Source organism: Epinephelus fuscoguttatus, linkage group LG17 (assembly GCF_011397635.1).
Source record: "Epinephelus fuscoguttatus linkage group LG17, E.fuscoguttatus.final_Chr_v1".
In the NCBI taxonomy this organism is placed as follows: Eukaryota; Metazoa; Chordata; class Actinopteri; order Perciformes; family Serranidae; genus Epinephelus; species Epinephelus fuscoguttatus.
The window spans coordinates 9,831,190-9,849,570 of NC_064768.1; the positions used below are offsets into that span (position 1 = coordinate 9,831,190).

General features: G+C 38.3%; 1 protein-coding gene across 1 annotated transcript; it reads right to left on the bottom strand.

The window, feature by feature from the left end:
• Window positions 1-47: 47 nt before the first annotated feature.
• On the bottom strand, window positions 48-12,341 carry LOC125904511 (vesicle-associated membrane protein 2-like). Its single transcript, XM_049601960.1, has 5 exons — window positions 12,149-12,341; window positions 8,691-8,808; window positions 8,387-8,545; window positions 3,494-3,545; window positions 48-993 (listed from the first exon to the last, which is right to left on the bottom strand). Coding segments are annotated over exons 1-5 (348 nt in total). The 5' UTR covers window positions 12,151-12,341; the 3' UTR covers window positions 48-976.
• Between the last annotated feature and the right edge of the window lie 6,040 nt (window positions 12,342-18,381).

The window sequence follows — 18,381 nt, forward strand, 5'->3', positions numbered from 1 at the left end:
CAAGAAGAAAGAAAGAAAGCAAGGAAGAAATTAAAAAGAGAAAGAAAAAGAAATTATGAAAGAAATTTAAAAAAAGACAAATTAGAAAGAAAGAAAAAGAAAAAATCAAAAGAAAAGAGAGAAATCTATAAAGAAAAAGAGAAAAATTAAAAAGAGAATGTATAAAAGACAAGAAAATAAAAAGAAATTCAAAAAACTGAAGAAATAAATAAAATAAAAAGACAAAGAAAGAAAGAGAAATTAAAAAAGAAGGACAGATTGGGAGATGACAGAGCAGCTGACTCAACATTAGTTTTGTGTCTCTAAAACTTTTTCTGTAAGAAAAAATGACTGAATGAATAAATAAATAAAATGTTATTTGACATAACAACTCCCTTGTAGACCCTTCTGTTGGATAATTTTGATTCTTTCTGGTTATTATGGCTCATTGTCAGATACTGGAGACCAGCAGTTCATACTGGTGGTTAGTGGAAACCAATAAAAAGGTCACAGATCACTTCCTGTTCCTTTAACTTGGCCCGGGATGTCTTTTTTTCTTTTAAATCTCACTTTCTGTGGCCCAATTTCCAATTTTCTAAATACCATTTTTTTTAAAAGAAAGAGTTTTGGCTTTCATTTTTCACACAGGATAATACAGCAATAACAAGGGGGAAAAGTCTGCTTGACTTTTCTTGAATTCATTTATAATTTAAACCGTCCCATCTGGTACCCAAAAACAAAGCCTATGTCATCCACTCCATAAGACTATGTCATCCACTCAGGATTCCTGCCCGAGAGAAGTTTTCCACGAGGAGTGGAGAAGAAAAGGAGGCACTGGAGCACATTACAGACCAAGCATGGAGGTTTCTGAGGAAGGCATTCGTGAGGAAGAGGAGGGTGAAGAGCTGGAGGAGTGCTGAGGAGAGGCTCAATTTTGGCTCGGTAGCGTTGGTGCAGACTCGTCCTGCAACTCGTGTGTCCATCCCTGAAGAGCAGCTCAGTAGAAGAAATACACTGAGGAGGGAGAGCAGAGATGAGACATTTAAAAATATTAACAATGACAATTTAATGACAGCAGGACGAACTCCATCTCCTGATGAAGAGCATGTGATAAGATTGAAATGTACTTAAAGGTTCTGTATGTAACTTTCAGATAATCTTTGTTAATGATGACACCAGTGGCCGTTAAATGAACTGCAGTCAGCATCTTGTTGCAGTAGGCGCCAGTCAGTAGTGATGGCCAAATGAAGCCTCATGAAGCATTTTATTTATTTTATAAGCCCATTGGCACTTTTTGTTCAGCGAAAGGTTGAAAGCACACTGAATTGCCATTCTTTGAGCCTCTCTCTTTAAACCAAGAGTGTCATCTAGTGGACTCATAAAATAAAGAAAATGCCTCATGAGGCTTCATTTGGCCATCACTACCAGTCAGCAACTGGGTATTGGCCAAAATACATGACATAGGCTACATGAGACTGAATGTGATTGATCAGCATCATGTTGATAGAATGCTGTAAAATTTATTGAAATCATATTTAGAATAACGTTACTATCTTTAATGTCCCTACATTTCATTTGGACCATTAGCTTAATGAAACTAGCTAGCTTGCCATTTGTAAACTACGTTTTTAAGCCCCTATCACACAGAAAGCGCTTTAGCAGCTGGAGGCGGCTTTTTGTAATTGTTTTTATGTGAATGAAGCTTTTTGCTTGCTGTTTTTGCGTTGCTACGCTTCACATTTCTGACAAAGGCATGTGGTGTTGTTGCCAGAGCGCTCTGAACTCCTTCAGTTGAAAAAACTTCAAGTCAGAGTGGAAAAGCGCGCTACGTCATCTCCCCTTTTTTCCCATCGTCCAATTAGATGAGCTGAGAGGCGGGCCTTCGATGGTTGTCAGGACAACAAGTTTGGAGTTGGTAAACAATGGAGGAGAAACTGATGGTGGTGGTTGCTGGATACCAAGAGCTATACGACTTTACGAACTGCAGTTACCATGATTAAAATATAAAACAGCAGGCATGACAGCATATAAGTGCAGTACTTGAAATGGCCATCATCGAAGTGAAACTCCTGGACCAACTGGTGGTACTCCCCATGATCCACCCTCTTTTTTAGGGTCTGATGTACCCACACAGATCTCTGTTTCCCTGTGCCCAACACACTATTTGCTGACAGCCTCTTACTCCAACCAGAGCCGCAACAAGTACCCTCTGCCTGTCCATTTTAGTAACCAGCTACTAATTACATGGGAAGGTTAGGGTACGGAGGTGATAGGGTGGTTGCCTGATAATAATAAAAAGGTGCAGCAAGCGTTTTTTTTTTAATAGTGGCATTCAATTTTAAAAAAAAAAAAAAAAAAAAAGGCAGTGCAGTGCGCCTTCCATTTTTCAACCTGCAAAACATGTTCTGTGTGATTGGGGCCTTAGCTAACATTAAGAAGCAACTGAAGGCAGGTCCATGCAGATTAGCTTTAAAGCTAACTAGCTAACCTTAGCTCAGGTGCAGTTAGCTAGTTGAGCATCTCTGCCTTGCATCACTCTTGGCTACTAGAGAGCCACTGTTCATTGCACACCTTATCTGGTGAAGTAATTTGGCAAGCTAGCTGTCTACCATAAAACCTCAATTAAAAGCCTAGTCCTAATTAAAACAGCCAGTCCCTTTTACTAGCCCGGTGTAGCTACATATTTTGAAAAAATAAAGGCCTGACTAAATTAGATGCCTCGTCTGGCTGCCAAGCAGTTCTTTTTTAAAAAAAAAAAAAAAAATCATAGAAGGTCTTTTGATGTATGAGAGCGGGTTGTTGACTACGTCAAATTGTGTCCATTCCTCGATTTCCCTGTAAATTATTTATATTCTTTTAGTCCGTAAGGGTCATCAAATCAAAACAATCAAAAGGGTTTCTTTTTAATAAAAAATAATCCAAGTTGTGAGTATTGTTTTAACAGGATCAAGTGGTGTTGTGTCGGTATGCCCAGTGCTGTAATCCTCGTGTGCTGTGACTCACTCTCTCTCTGATGTGCTCTCAGTCAGAGCTAGATCAAATGAATGATTCATAATTGATATGTTATCTGAAGCCTAATTTTTAAACAAGTAATATTCATACTGGTTTTAATAAACAATTTGAATGTATTTTCCTATCTTTGCTTTGCTTTTGTGTGAAATAAATTAAAGGCCTGTCCCATAGAGACGCCTGTCCCAAATATAGGCCTGTTGATTTTAGGTTTAAGTAAAGCAAAAACAAAATGAGTATGAAAAATAGGAAATATTTTGACAAAATCAGACCTGAAAAAAAAAACCTGCAAAAAAAGAAACTAAAAAAAAGAAACACTTTGAAAATATACTGTTTTCTGTGAAAAGCTACAAACTGCAAATATCTTACAGCAGTTTTTCCAAATCTACAAGAGTATTGTTTGATAGTTTTTGACAATTTTTTTGGTGAAGAATCTCTCTGATAAAAGTGAAGCCTGACTGCTGTATGTGACAGAAGTGTGTTTGTGTGATGTTGGTTTACTTACAGAAGATGACTCCAAAACATATAACACCTACAACTGCCATGATGATCATCATCTGGAAGAAAAAGAAATGTTGATGAATAAACTGAGTGTGTTAAATAATCTTTAAATCTCTTTTATTTCTGATATCAGAGGGAAAAAAACATGTGGTTGACTAATTTAGACTCCATGTGTTGCTTATTTTATTTTAGAAGATGTGATAGTGTTTTTTATCACCAAAGAAAGAGAGTCTTATTCTTTGTTAGTTATGGAGGATTTTCTGGGTACAATATACAAAGTTACACAACACAAACACAGTCAGGTGGTGTGTGTGTGTGTGTGTGTGTGTGTGTGTGTGTGTGTGTGTGTGTGTGTGTGGGTTGGTGTGTGTGTGTGTGTGTGTGTGTGTGGACCTAAATACTCCATAAATAAATCCACATGATGACATGAGAGTCAGAGCTGCTGACAGAGAGGCAGGAAATCACATCACCTCTGATGGGGGGAGGGCGAGAGAGATTAATAAGAACAAGAGGATAGAGAGAGAGAGAGAGAGATTGGATGAGCTTGATGGGTCTGCGGGTTGGTAGATTTGCATGAGAGAAATAAGAGAAACCAGATGTTGATTGTGAGCTTGTTTGAGTGTGAAAATGAAGCAATGAGGAATTTAAGGAAAAAGCTGGAACTATCACCTCACAGTTGTATGCGTATGCCAACCAATCAGGTTGCAGTTTCATCCATGTCTGTCCAGACACACTGTCAAGACTCTGAAGGACTTTAATAAAAGGTATTATGTGTATAAACATGGATGCTTCACACACATCTTCAGCATAGGAGCATAGGAGAACTATACAAACAGCACAGTTTCAAGGTGGACACCCAAGATTAGTGTCACCAATTCAGAATCTGACCCAGTGTCTCCCCTTCTGCTTCTGAGATATGACACTGAATAATGACCAGGAAAGTGTTTCGCAGAACATTATGATGTCACAGTGAAGTTGACCTTTGATTTTTTTGATCTAAAAAGTCAGCATTTTACACTATTTGTGTGAATTTTTGTTGTAATTAGCATGTGAATTCTTGAGTTATGGGCAAATTCATGTTTTGTGAGGTCACAGTGACCTTGACCTGTGAACACCAGATTTTAACCAGTTCATCCTTGAGTCCAAACAAATCTTAAAAAAATCCCTCATGGCCTTCCTGAGATACTGCGTTCACAAGAATGAGCAGACGGAGGGACAGATGAAACCTCACACACCTTACTCTATTCAACAACAAGCACACCACGAATGGTGTCATCACATTACAAACTTAACATAAAGTTATGTTTGTAACATAAAGATACGTAGATAAGATTTAGGAAAGTTTTTTATTTTTATTTAACCTTTATTTTACCAGGAAATAGTCCCATTGAGATTCAGAATCTCTTTTCCAAGGGAGTCCTGGCCAAGACAGCAGCATAATAGTTCCACTAAGTTTAAGTTTTTTTAAGCAAAAGTATTTTTTTGCTACCCATCCACCACCCCAACCTGCCTCCTTTCAAGCGCTCGGGTCTGCCTCTCACATGATCGCAGCCTTTCAAAATACTTGGGATATTTACAAATTTGGGTGCATTGCTTTCATCTAAACAATGTTTGAGCACAGTCTGGATGGCGACATCCCTTAAAATAACTCAATTCACTTGGTTTCACACAGGACATAAACACTGGTCTCCTGGGGGACAGTCCTGTGTTTGTTTGATCCATCCACCTCCACATGCTGCCACTTGATGCAGACTTTCACTCTTTATACTACTTCCTTTTTAACTCCCGTCAGTGCATTGATCACATGATTGCAGCCTTCTTAATTAAATGGGTTAAACACAAATTTTGGTGCATTACTATTCTTAGGTATACATACGTATTGTGCATGACAACAGTGTGATGGACGGATGGACTGAAACAACACTAAAAGATAATGCATCTGGCCACAGCTGGCGCTGGTGCAGAGGCATGAAAAGTTTAATTTCCTAAAAAAGCTGGTCACTGTAGTTTTTAACAAATGGGAGGAAATAGTGCATTTGTTGGGGACTATTTTCAGCAGCAGAATAATCCACATTTAGTGAGTATTTGTGGCAGCAGGATAGTGTATGTTGGACTGAGTCAAAATGAACTACAGTGTTTGTGTTTATTGTGATGAAGGAACATGTCACCCAGTGACACAGAGTGGCTTTTAACACTGATGTAGCTCTATGGCACAGAGGTAGAGAGAGATATCAGGCTTCAATACACACACAGTGATTGTTTCATTGTTGGTCTCTTACTGTGATTTATTTGCATTAAGAAAAATATCACCAGCCTAATATGTGACATATTAGGCTGGTGATATGTCACATATTAGGCTGGTGATATGTGACATGTGACATAACTCTTCACAAAGTCATTAGAAGCCACAGCGTTCTCAAAAACAACAAAGAACAGGACCTTGGTGTTGTTAGGGTTAAAATTAGAGACTAAGGGTGTATTATGTCAATGAGGGTCCTCACAAGTGTGTGTGTGTGTGTACTGGGGGTGGGTGGAGTTACATCACAAATCACAGCTGGCTTTTTAATCCCAGACTGTCACTGTAATCCAGATTGGGATTTCTCTCTGTGACTTCCTGGTCGGTGTCAGTCAAACTCTCCTCTCATGTAATCCTCCTCTGACTGTCTGAACGGAAGCTTCTGATTGGACGCTCTGGAGTCTGCACTATCTGTCCGTCAGAGGCGGAGCGCTGGATGAACTGATGCTGCTGAGATAAAAATGGTTTGGCAGCCGTGGCCAGGATGAATGGATGAACAGGGACAGTGTGTTGTGGTGATGGAGGTGAATGAGGGATAAGGGTGGTGGCTGAGCTGAGTCAAACTGGAAATTGTTTCAGCCTCATTCAGCTGATGAATTTATCCAGAACAAGCTCAACCATAACTGTAGCCTGTTGTTAAGATACAAGTTATCTCATCAGTGTTATCATTTATCAGTTCTGCAGCACAATATGTCAACAAGTACATTTCTCTCCCTCAGGATGTCATTACTGTCTCACATTAGCTAAAGTAGTGATGATGCTGATGATGATGATGATGATGATGATGATACCTAAATAAGAAGAAAGTAAAATAAGAAAATAGGCTATATTTTTATTTGCCTCCCAAAATGACCCGTATAACCGTTTAAAAATGACTTATGAGTGTTTTCTGCTCTGCCACCTCTACAGCTGTGGTAAAAGTTGATTGCACGATGTAATGGCTATAGAATAATGACACCATAGGCTTTAAAGCCGCATATCCAACAAACATGTTCGATATAGAGCCTTAGAATCGTACATAACCAGTATGGCTATGTACCTAAACTCTTAATCTGTTTGCAGACAGTACTTCTAATTGTAGGTAGGGTTGTTACAAGATGGTATTAACTGTGTCAGTGGTCCTTGCAGCTCTTGCCATATTTCCTTTTCCCCGACAATACAGGTTAATGTCTGAACTTTGTTGATCATCCATAGGACAGGGTAGTTTTTGTCTCAGTCAAATGGGATATTGAAATGTAGGGGCTTTGTGGTCTGTGCATTGAGTCCTTGTCAAGTGATGAGTGATGATTTCCTCTTGTCTAATCAACAGACTGCAGTGTTTATAGCTCCACTTTTTAGAATTGGATCAATGTGCTAGGTACATCAACAGAGTGGTGACGAAAAAACGGGACAGGATAGAATGATTGCTTTGTTACTGTCGACAACTTTTGACAATGGAAATGCAAAAATAATCGTTCCAATGTGTAATAAACTGAACTGAACCGGACTGCTTTGTGGTATAAGCCTTGCTTTCACTATGCAGTTTTCTCTGCCACTGGGTACGATTTCCCGACAAAAAAATGAAGACTTAATTTACAGCCCAAAGGAAGTGTGTCAAACATTAAGCAAGAATATCAGGAAGAGGGTAGCACTTACAAAAGTTATCTTATGGCACTTTTTATATAGTACAGGTATAAACCATACTATTTAATTTACAAAGACCTAATATTTCCCTGAGGAGCAAGCACTTGGGTGGTGAGAAAAAATGTCCTTTCAACAAGCAGAAGCCTTGAACAGAACCAGACACGAGGTGGGCAGCCATCTGCCTCAACTGGTTGGGTTGAGAAATTACAAGAAAACAAAAAGTGATCCGGTTGTCGCACAACAGCTATGCTGAGCAGGTCCTCTTCCATAAAGTCCATTATATTGTTTCTACAGTAGCCCAGAACAGACAAACCAAACCAACACGGTCTCACTCCAAAGTCATTGAAATCGGGCGCTTGGGCAGTGACTTCCAGCACTGGACACCAATGAAAAAGCACAGGTAGGACACAGAATGCATCACTGTCTCCAGTGACTAAGATGGACACGTTGAATACCTGTCCATCCAACTGGTTCCCTCAGAGTTTTTCCATTGCTTACAGCATGCTGTGCTCCTTTCACCTTTCCGTCAGAAAAATAGTCATAATTCGAATGACCACAACAGTTTGATTGTAAGGAAAATGTAAATATGTGTTGTTTTAGGCAAATAATCCATGCTGCCATCTTGCTGGAACAAGAACAATCTTGCTGGAGAGTCCTCCTTACTTGTCTGTTGAAAGTCAGTCTAAGCAGTGAGGTTACTTCCTATAAAGACTATATTTTGCATCACTGGTATCCACACAATTCATATCTACATCATCATCACATTGGAATCTGACTGTCCAGTTTTCAGCTGCCAGACTCAAGCAAATGATTTTCAAACTAGAATCTCGTGAAATCAGTGTAGATAAAACATCAGATGTTAGTTTCTGTTCAGAGGGATGAAGTCACACTGATGGATGGGTGCTACAGATGGAAAGTCCTTATGTAGCATTGACAAGGGCCGATGCATGATGGGAAACAAACACCAAACATGCCTACCTTGCAGTTTTTCCACCAGTACTTGTTCTTGAGTTTGGCGGCGCTGCTCTCAAACTGCGAGGCTCCGGCCTGCAGGGCGTCGGCTCGGTCGTCCAGCTCCGACAGCTTCTGATCTCTCTCCAGGACTTTGTCCACATTCACACGCATGATGTCCACCACCTGTCAGACAACAAAACCTTTCAAAACACCTTTCAATAATCTTAAATCATTGATCATTTTAGTGTCTCATTTTTCCTTTTTTCATTCATTGTAGCCTGATTTTATTTTAAAAGTGCATTCCTTTGTCTCCGAGCAGTTTCCTCACCTCGTCCACCTGTGCTTGTGTCTGCTGCAGTCGTCTGTTGCTGGTGAGGTTTGGGGCTGGAGCTGGAGGGCCCCCCTCCCCCTCTGGGGCCCCGGGAGTACCTGCTTCTGGAGTGGACCTGCAGACAGACAGGGCATGTGAGACAGAGGAATAACCATAAACTATCATTAAAACAACATTTCAAGTTCAGTTCAGTCTGAATTTATTTATTTATTTATTTTGTTTTTTGCACTTTGGCCATAAGTGGCAGTTACATGGATGCTGAAGCATAGCTCAGTAATGTCTTAGTGTTGTCACAAGTATCAATTTATCAATAAATATTGATTCTGAATATCTGAAACAGTTTCAATACTCATTTTCCTCAGTATTAATACACCAGTACCAGCTGCGCTTTCTTATTGTTAATGTTTAGTGTTAATTGGGGGTCAGCGTTTCGATCCCCGGCTCCTCCAGTCCACATGTTGAAGTATCCTTGGGCAAGATATTGAACCCCAAATTGCTCCCAATGGCTGTTCCCTTGGTGTGTAATTAAGTTTGAGTGTTTAAAATTTGTCACCAAAGGCATCAAAGATCAAATCCAATATCACATTAGATATGTACTTTTATTTGTCCCTGTGGGGAAACTGGTTTATCACACAATTACAAAGTCAACATAATGAAAGTCACACATCCCCAAAAATCATCAATAGACATACATAGAGATAACACACATTCATATGCCCATACAAATACAGGAGGGGGGACAGACCAGACTAGCTGGACATGTTTTGGGACAGGGACAAAGTGGCCATAGTGCATGGGATTAGCTGCTAGTGCATTACCTGTTTAAAAACTTATTGGTGTGTGGAACAAATGAAAACTTTATTTTTAGTGTATCATCGCCCAAATGGCAATAGATGAAGATAGAAGGCAAGGGAGTTACTCTGGTTACCCATAATGTTGTTTGTCTTTGTCTCTGTACATGCATTCCATACTCAGGAAAGTAATTCCTAATACTGTTGTTTTTCTGTGCCTCTGTAGCATTACTAACCCAGCTGATGATGCAGAAGGATAAAACGCTTTCAGTAAAAGCACAGTAAAACATTCTGAACATTCTGTTGTGGACATTAAAAGATCGCAGCTTCTTTAGAAAGTACATTCTTTGTCGTGTCTTAGTGCTTCTGACGTCAGTGCACAGGTCGTGCTTGTAGGCAGGCACAATGCCAAGGTACTTGTAGTCTGTCACAGTTGTTATTGGCTTCCCATTGATAAAAGTCGGGACAGAGGATTGCAGCCTCCTGAAATCTTTTTTTATAATTTCCTTTGTTTTAGAGGTGTTCAGATCGTGTAGCTGCCCCAAGGTTTTGGAGTAGCCTTCCACTCTCCATCAAATGACACTTTTAAGACAAATCTTTTAATATTAATGTCATTTTAATATTTTGGTGTTTTATAATCTTTTTACATAATTGTTCTTATCGTTTTATTCTGTTTTACATTTGTGTACATGTTATATTTCTATATATTTGTGTGTCACTCTTTTAATTTGTACAGCACTTTGGTCAACTGCAGTTGTTTTTAAATGTGCTATATAAATAAACTTGATTTGATTTGATTCAGGAGTAGATTTGGCTTCTCACTACAGTAAAGAAGTAGTCAAGAATTGCCCCATGCTCCTCCTCAAATTTACAAGGATGGGACAGAATGGATGGAAGATCTGAGTACTCTTAACTGGAATAAGAAATCCAAGGGCGTAGGTTTCATTTCAACATTAGGAAGGTGGATTTGGGGGTCAAACACTTTTGTTGTATTCTGGTGAATTTGTTTGTACCTTTGTACCTCAGTTTGTACCTCTGCTGCATCAATTCATGATTTAAACTAGGACTGTAGGACTGTCAAAATAACACGTTAATTTCGATTTATTAATCACAGTAAAAAATAATGCAGAAAAAAATTAACGCTGATGATTCACATTTCGTGGTGCCCTTTGACATGCTTACTGAAGGCCTCAGTGGCTTTGTCACATGATGGAGGCAGACGAGACGACGCTGCTTGGCCCCGTGAATGGAATATTTACATTCAAAAAACACCCAGATGGAACTGTTGATAGGAGCACCATTCTCTGCATTTTCTGCAGTAAAGAATTTTTGTACCATTGGAGAACTAAAAGCCTGAAATATCACCTCAACATAAAGCTTTTAGCAGCAAACCTGGAGGCCCGAGCTAGTACAGCTTATGATGCTAGTGCTAGCAGTCAGCCTCGTCAAGCCACACTTGACCAGGTGTTAAGACGTAAACTGAATAAGTCTACCTGTGACTCAGTAACAAACTCTCTTGCAAAATGGACTGCAGAGCAGTTTCGGTAGTAGAGGACAGGGGGACAATTGCATCCAAAATCCAGCGGCTTTACCACAACACATTCGCCAAAATTCATTTGAACTGAAATTTTTTAAATACTTTAACAGCAAAAAAAATGATGTATAAGATTAATTTAGATTTATACATCACAAAGGGTGTAATTAATCAGATTTTTTTTAATCCCTTGACAGCCCAAATTTAAACATTTATATTCTGTCAGAATGAATGTCCTCTGCTGCTTTCAGGTTCTAAGTTATAAGGGGTACATGTCCCCTGCATTACCCCATAATCTACGCCCATGATGATATCTGTCATTAGTCTGCGACTTTATAAATCAGAATCTGTCAATACAGAGGGGATTTTTAAAACCCCAATTCAGTAACAGAGACATGACTCATCAAACTTTGGCCTCCATCCATCTAATCAAAGTATCAGAGACTGAAACAGCTCAGCAGCAAACACACAGCAAGTGGTTTGATGCATGGTCACACCAAAAAACAGCTCACTTGTTTGACAGCCTCAGGCTTGTTTTCCAGAGGCAAAATGGAGAAAGATTAGTGCAGCAGCAGCAGCAGCAGCAGCCAGAGGCTCCGGACAGATAAACATGCACGCAATAATTCCTCCCCCTCCTCCTCCCCCCCCTCCTCCTCCTCCTCCCCCACAAGAAAAATATAATATAATAAAACATTATAAGCCACATTTTATTCAGCTCTTTGTGATGCTGTGAGCTGAATAAAGTGTGTGTTTGTTTGATGGTGTGACGATTAATAGTATAAACGCACTTTAGCCGATCACAGTGTTATTGATGGATAGTTTTGTAGGTGAGTCAGCCGGTGAGTCATTGTACCAATATTTCTGCTGCAGCCCAGAAATGTCCAGAAACACAGACAAGTTTCGCTTCAGCAACATAAACGTGAATAAAAGCAGAGCTCACTGTTATGTTAATAAAATGAGGGAAATGTGAATTAAATGAAGAATGTGTAGTTTTCAAACAATGGAAACTACACCGAGCAGGATGTTTCTATATGCATGTAAATTAAACTTAAAGTTAAGACAGTGAGGAGATATTCCACACAGTCAGAGTTTATATATGATTGAAAATGAAAGAAACGTGGAGTACTCACATCTGAGCGGCAGGATGATGGAGATAATCTGAGTCCGAGAGAGAGGGAGGGTGAGACAGACAGAGAGAGAGAGAGAGAGAGAGAGAGAGAAACAGACAGACAGACAGATCCAAGCTGAATATAAATGAAGGATGACTTCAGGCTTCTCTCCTTCAGTGATTCAGTTTTTCTATAAGACCAAAAAACTACAACTCAAGCAGCTGCGCATATTAAAAAAAAGAAAAAAAAATCTCTGCGTCACAATAGCCCCGCCCACACACACCCACACACCCACACACACACACACACACACACACAGTCCCACTCGCAATAATTCTTTTCCAAGGATGATGAAAGCATGGCCCGCCCTACTCTCCCTCTGATTGGCTGCTACCCCTTGCCTTCTCTAATTAAGTTGTGAAGGTCAAAGTTAAAGGAACACTTCACCCCTCAGATTATCATTTGTATATTAGTTACTCAACATGAGTTACCTTGAATTCACAAAGGAAAGTTTGATTTTCTTACATGCCTCAATGGTAAACAAAGAATCCAAAACCATAGAAAATTCTTGATGAACTGAAGTCATAGGGGGCCATGTTTAACAACAGCAAAACCATGTCAAATCATCCGTTAACAAAATGTCCCACAACTCGTGCAGCGTTGAATTAAAGCAACTCTTACCTTTCTTCATTTCACACATCACTTCGAAAAAATTTGAACATCCACAAATCCCACCACCCTCCAAAGTCCCGTCACCCTCCTCCTGCAACTCCACCCCCTCCATCGTCCTACTTCCCCCTCCTCCATTACGTCCTTGTGATGTCTATGATAGATGCCTGCGCCAGCAAGGTAACGTTAGATACACGGAAGAGGAGAGTGAGTGTAACGTTACAACCAGTCAAATGTAACCCCAGAGTTTTAAAACTTAACCGGAGTCAGTGATGACTGATGAGTTTTAGAATAAGGTTACAGTGCTAACGTTAGATAGTAGCATTAACGTTACTACTAAGTGGAAATGCACAAGAAAGATAACGTTAATGTTTCAGAGGCTATGCTACAGTAGGCTAACGTTAGCCATTAGCAACTGGATGCTGTGTTGTCATATAAAGTTAGATGTTATATTAGGAGCAAACTAAACATAACGTTACCTGTCCTGCACAGTCAAACGCAACCCCGGAGTGAGTGGTTACATCAGTCGGAGACCTCCACGTGGGGAAGACAGAGAGGATGCTCGGCCAATCATTGCATTCGGTCCGAATACTTATTAATAGAATTTTAACCTAAACAAAGAAAAGTGTAAAATTTCCAGAAAGGTAAGTGTGGCTTTAACGTAGGCTCGTAGGCTCGTAGGCTCTGCATCCATCTCTCTTGTGTTGCTGTAATCCAAATTTCCCCTGTGCGATCAATAAAGTTTTAAGTCCTCCTAAATCTTGTGTCATAAGTAAATTCTACATTAATAAAAGTACATATGTATAATCAGCAAAATGCACTTAAAGTATCAACATAAAGGTACTTATGCAGAGTGGCATTTTATATAAAGTTTCATTATTACTGGATTGTTCTTATTAATGCATGAAAGTGTGTGGAGCTTTTTAATATACAGTATCAGAAGGAGGTGGAAGTAATTTTGAGCACTTCATGTATTGTTGAGTTGTTTAATCTGTAACAATGCGTCAAGGTCATCATATTTTAAATTTTAAAAGTAAAGCTAGCTGTCAGATAAATGTGGTTGAGGAGAAAAAGTGCTTCAATCTCTTTGAAATTTAATGGAACAAAACACATCTACCTCAAAACTGGACTAAGTACTTCATGAGTAATATGATATCACACTACTGTACTCTAAGTTTCAATGCTGTATTCAGTGATGGAAGAAGTATTTTAGATCGTTTATTTACCGAAATGAAAGTAGCAATACCACAGTAAACAAATACTCCATTACTCCATTACAAGTTAGAGGCGCTGATTTTAAAATTTGTCTTGATGAAAAGTACAGAAACCTACTGAAATATCAAAAGTAAAAGTACCCCTTATGAAGCAGAGTGTTGCCTGTTAGTTAGTGATGGCCAAATGAAGCCTCATGAAGCATTTTCTTTATTTTATGAGCCCATTAGATGGTACTTTTTCTTCAACAAAAAGTTGAAAGCACACTGAATTGTCATTCTTTGAGTCTCTCTCTTTAAACCAAGAGTGCCATCTAGTGGGCTCATAAAATAAAGAAAATGCTTCATGAGGCTTCATTTGGCCATCACTACTGTTAGTCTTGTTATTATATTGTTTGATCATAATTTTTGATGTATCATCATGTGAACAGCATTTTAAAGCCAATTAGTATCATAATACATAGTAATAAAACATCAGGTTTTATAACTGATCATATGTTTTGTGTGTAAAATCCTTTCTTCATAAGTAGTAACTGGAGCCGATAAATGTAGTGGCATAAAAAAGTCCAATGTTTCCCTCTGTTTTATAAGTAGAAGTATACAGTAGCATAAAATGAAAATGTCTGCAGTGTATAGTATTTGAATAATGTATATGTAATGATGTATATCTTGTACTGGTCAACACAGCCAGCAGGAGTTTCCTAAGTGCTCTGTGTTTTAAATGTGCTGAAGCGGCGCGGCTGTTTCCCCTCAGCAGCCTTTTCTTCTTCTGCTGTTTCGGTGTTTGTTCTTCTTCACTGACTATTGATTTAGGCTGTTTGTTTTGCTGCTTTGGAGCTCCTGTGTGTTGTTGAGCCGAAAGAACAGTGTGAACATGAGGCAGTTAATATCAAATCATTACAGGAGCAAGAGGACTGAACTGAAACTGATTAAAGTAACCAATGCTGCAGATATAAACTCTAGTTCAGTCAGGAACACTTTTGTCAAAGAAAACTTTATTTCCACAACTGCTTTAGTCACTTCACAGATTTAGATTACAAATACAAAATGTTAAAAAATAACTCATTAATTCTGGTGTATTGGTTAAGCCACTCAGAAGTATAAGCAATTGATATGAACTCCACCTTAACCAGCTGCATCATTAGTGGTAATTATACATTAATGCATGAGCAATCATAATCCAGCAGTCAGTGGTGGGATGTAATTAAATTTACTCAAATACTGTACTATTTACAAAAAAGAAAGAATTCCAAGGCACTCCTCTAGCAACACATGTTAAAAGGCTTTATTCAGATGGCTATTTCATGATGAAATGTAAAATACACTAATACATATTAAAAATGGAGCTGGGATACAACCCACACGTAGTGGCACAAACAGCCTTCTTCATGGTGTAAATCCTCAGCACACAGTTTCCCCTTGAATAGACAAGATAATTACACACACCTGAGCAGGAAGACAATAAAGTCGCAGGCAGCAAATGCAAGCCATGACCATTAGATGGCTCCACAAGATACTGAAGAACAATATATATGTACTAGTCCATACCCACTGGTAGCTTTGTCACCTTCTACCTATGCCAATCCTCAATGCCTATGTGCAGTTTGACATACATTGACCACGTCAGTGAGTAGAAAAACGTGGGACAGACAGAATGAGTGACTGACAGAATGACACACTGACAGTTTCCGTGATTATGTACAGCATACCATACCATGACTTAGTCATACCATAAATTAGAAAAAAACCCCAAAACATTGGGCCACAGGGGGAGCCACAGCGATCGGTCGCATTTTAGCCATTTTTAAGCATTTTTCTGTTGTTATAGCGCCACCCAGTTGCCAATTAGAGTTACATTTCTCCAGTAACCTTGAGGCATCCTGTTCTACATATCTACCAAGTTTAGTAAAAATCGATATGACGGTTAGGCCTAGATAAGAAATTAGCTCTCTAGTGCCCCCATTTTGTTTGATGTGGTCAATAATGGAGGGGTCCCCTCAGATTATGTGTGGTCATATGCCTACAAAGTTGCGTGGTGATCGGTGAAACCCTTGAGATGTTATACACCTTTATGTGATGAGCCACGCCCTCCGCAATATTCATTGCCTTATAGAAGCTCAGTTTTAGTAAGTTTTCCAACTTTTGCCAAGAGGGAACTTTAGATATTGGTCCCTAGATTATGTTCACCCAGTTTCATGCAGATCAGTCAAACTTCCTAAGAAGAGATTGATTTTATAAGAATAAATAAATCAATAAATCAATAAATAAAAATAAAATATAAAATAAATAAATGAATAAAAGAACAGAAAATAAAATAAAAATGAAAAATAAACAAAATTAACAAAGAATTAGAGGGCAAAAACTCATAATCCTAAATGTATATACCACGCAGTTACAAAAAAAGACTGTAGTCTTGAGTTGATCACCACCTCGAATGTTCTTCTGGATGGTTTCTAGGCCTTCATATAGCCTTATGGTTGAAGGCCTAGAAACCATCCAAAAGAACATTCGAGGTGGTGATCGACTCAAATTATTATTACAGAGAGAAACCTTTTATATATTCCATATGCAGGCTACAATATGCCCAGGACTGAACCAAGAAATTGACTACAGTCTTTTTTGTGGTCTGATGACTGTGTTGCTTAAGAGGCGTATGTATTGTTTTTGTTGTTTGTATATACATTTAGGATTCTGAGTTTTTGAACTCTAGTTCTTTGTTAATTTTGTTTATTTTTATTTTACTTTGTATTCTTTTATTTATTCTTTTATTTTTTTATTCATTTATTGATTGATGTGTATGTTTTCTCTATTGTACTTTTGCTTCACTCTATCTGTCTGACAGCTGGAGTTATTTTACAGAGGTTAAATTTTTACAAACAAAACTTTATCAATTCATAAAGTATGATGCTTTGCTACAGATTAAACCATCCAACAGTAAGTAAATAAAATGCGCTCCACCTCATTCAATATAATATTACAATGGATCTTATGTCCAAAAACATTCATGATAATAATAATGATAATAATAATAATAATAATAATAATAATCAATTAATCTGATAAATATGTAACAATATAACAAATTAGGGATTTTTTTTATTATATACATTATACATTTTTGCAAATACACATTATAATACAACTTTTGAAACTAGAATAATGAAATCTGTTAAATCTGCCAACTGTTGAGTCTGTCAGGTGTATGCAGCACCTCTGACAGGTTTTATGACAGTGTTGGTCAGTCTGTCACATTTTGCTAGTATAAAAATGATTAAAGTCAGACGAATCGAGTAAAAACTTTTTCTTATGAGGTAAAACTGATGTTGACAAAGTCTTCCTTTCCTAATAATTTGCAGTTGGGAAAAACAATAATAATTGCAATATATGTTATTGAAATTCTCAGCATATCGCAATACATTTAATATTGCAGTAATATTGTATCGTCGTGACCTAAGAATCAAGATAATATCGTATCGTAGGTCCTCTGCCGATTCCCACCCTTATAACCCACTAAAAGAAAGGCTCTGCCCAACAAGTACTTTTACAAGGACTTTAATACTCAAAGTGCGTTTTGTAATACTTTTGTACTTAAGTGAAAGTATTGATACTTTTACTTACCTTTACTTGTAGTGATATAATATAATATCATTCTGAAGTGGGCCATTCTGCACAATGAGTACTTTTACTTTTGGTACTTGAAGTATATATTCACAACTAAAACTTACGTTATTTTACTTGAGTAAGACTTTTTTTTTTACACTCTGGTAGTGCTACTTTTACTAAAAGGGTGACTTTGGTACTTTTCAAGCTGGACCCTTTTTTCCTATGTTTTTGTGTCTAAGTGGCTCATGGGAACAACAGTTTTTGAAACTGGTCACTATTCAGCAAGAGCCCTGCAGCTGGCAGCTGCCAAACAGGCAAAAATGTAACCGCTCGGGGCATGTTCACACCGTCAATGTGTGTCTACTAAAAGTTTTTGTTTTTGCCACTGACAGGATTCAGATTGTTATTATACTGGTCTGACAACATTATGGAAAGGATCCCTACAGAGACAGACCTTTTTGCTGAGGTGTAAGATCCTTTTGGTTTAACCAGAAACAGCCCTGAATATAGCTATCATCAAACCCACCAGACTCCATTTAAATAAACAGTAATTTTATCATCGTAAAACACACTTCATTCAAAGTCGACACAAACAAAATAAAACTCACAAAAGCCGTCTTGGTTTGTCTTTCCAGTGTTCCAACAATCACCAACTCTGCTTTGGTTGAAATAAAGCCTTAATTCACCCCGTCAGATATGAAACTGTGCTGGCTCTATACACGGTAAAATTAATGTGAATTTAAATGGAGTCTGGTGAGTTTGGTGATGTCA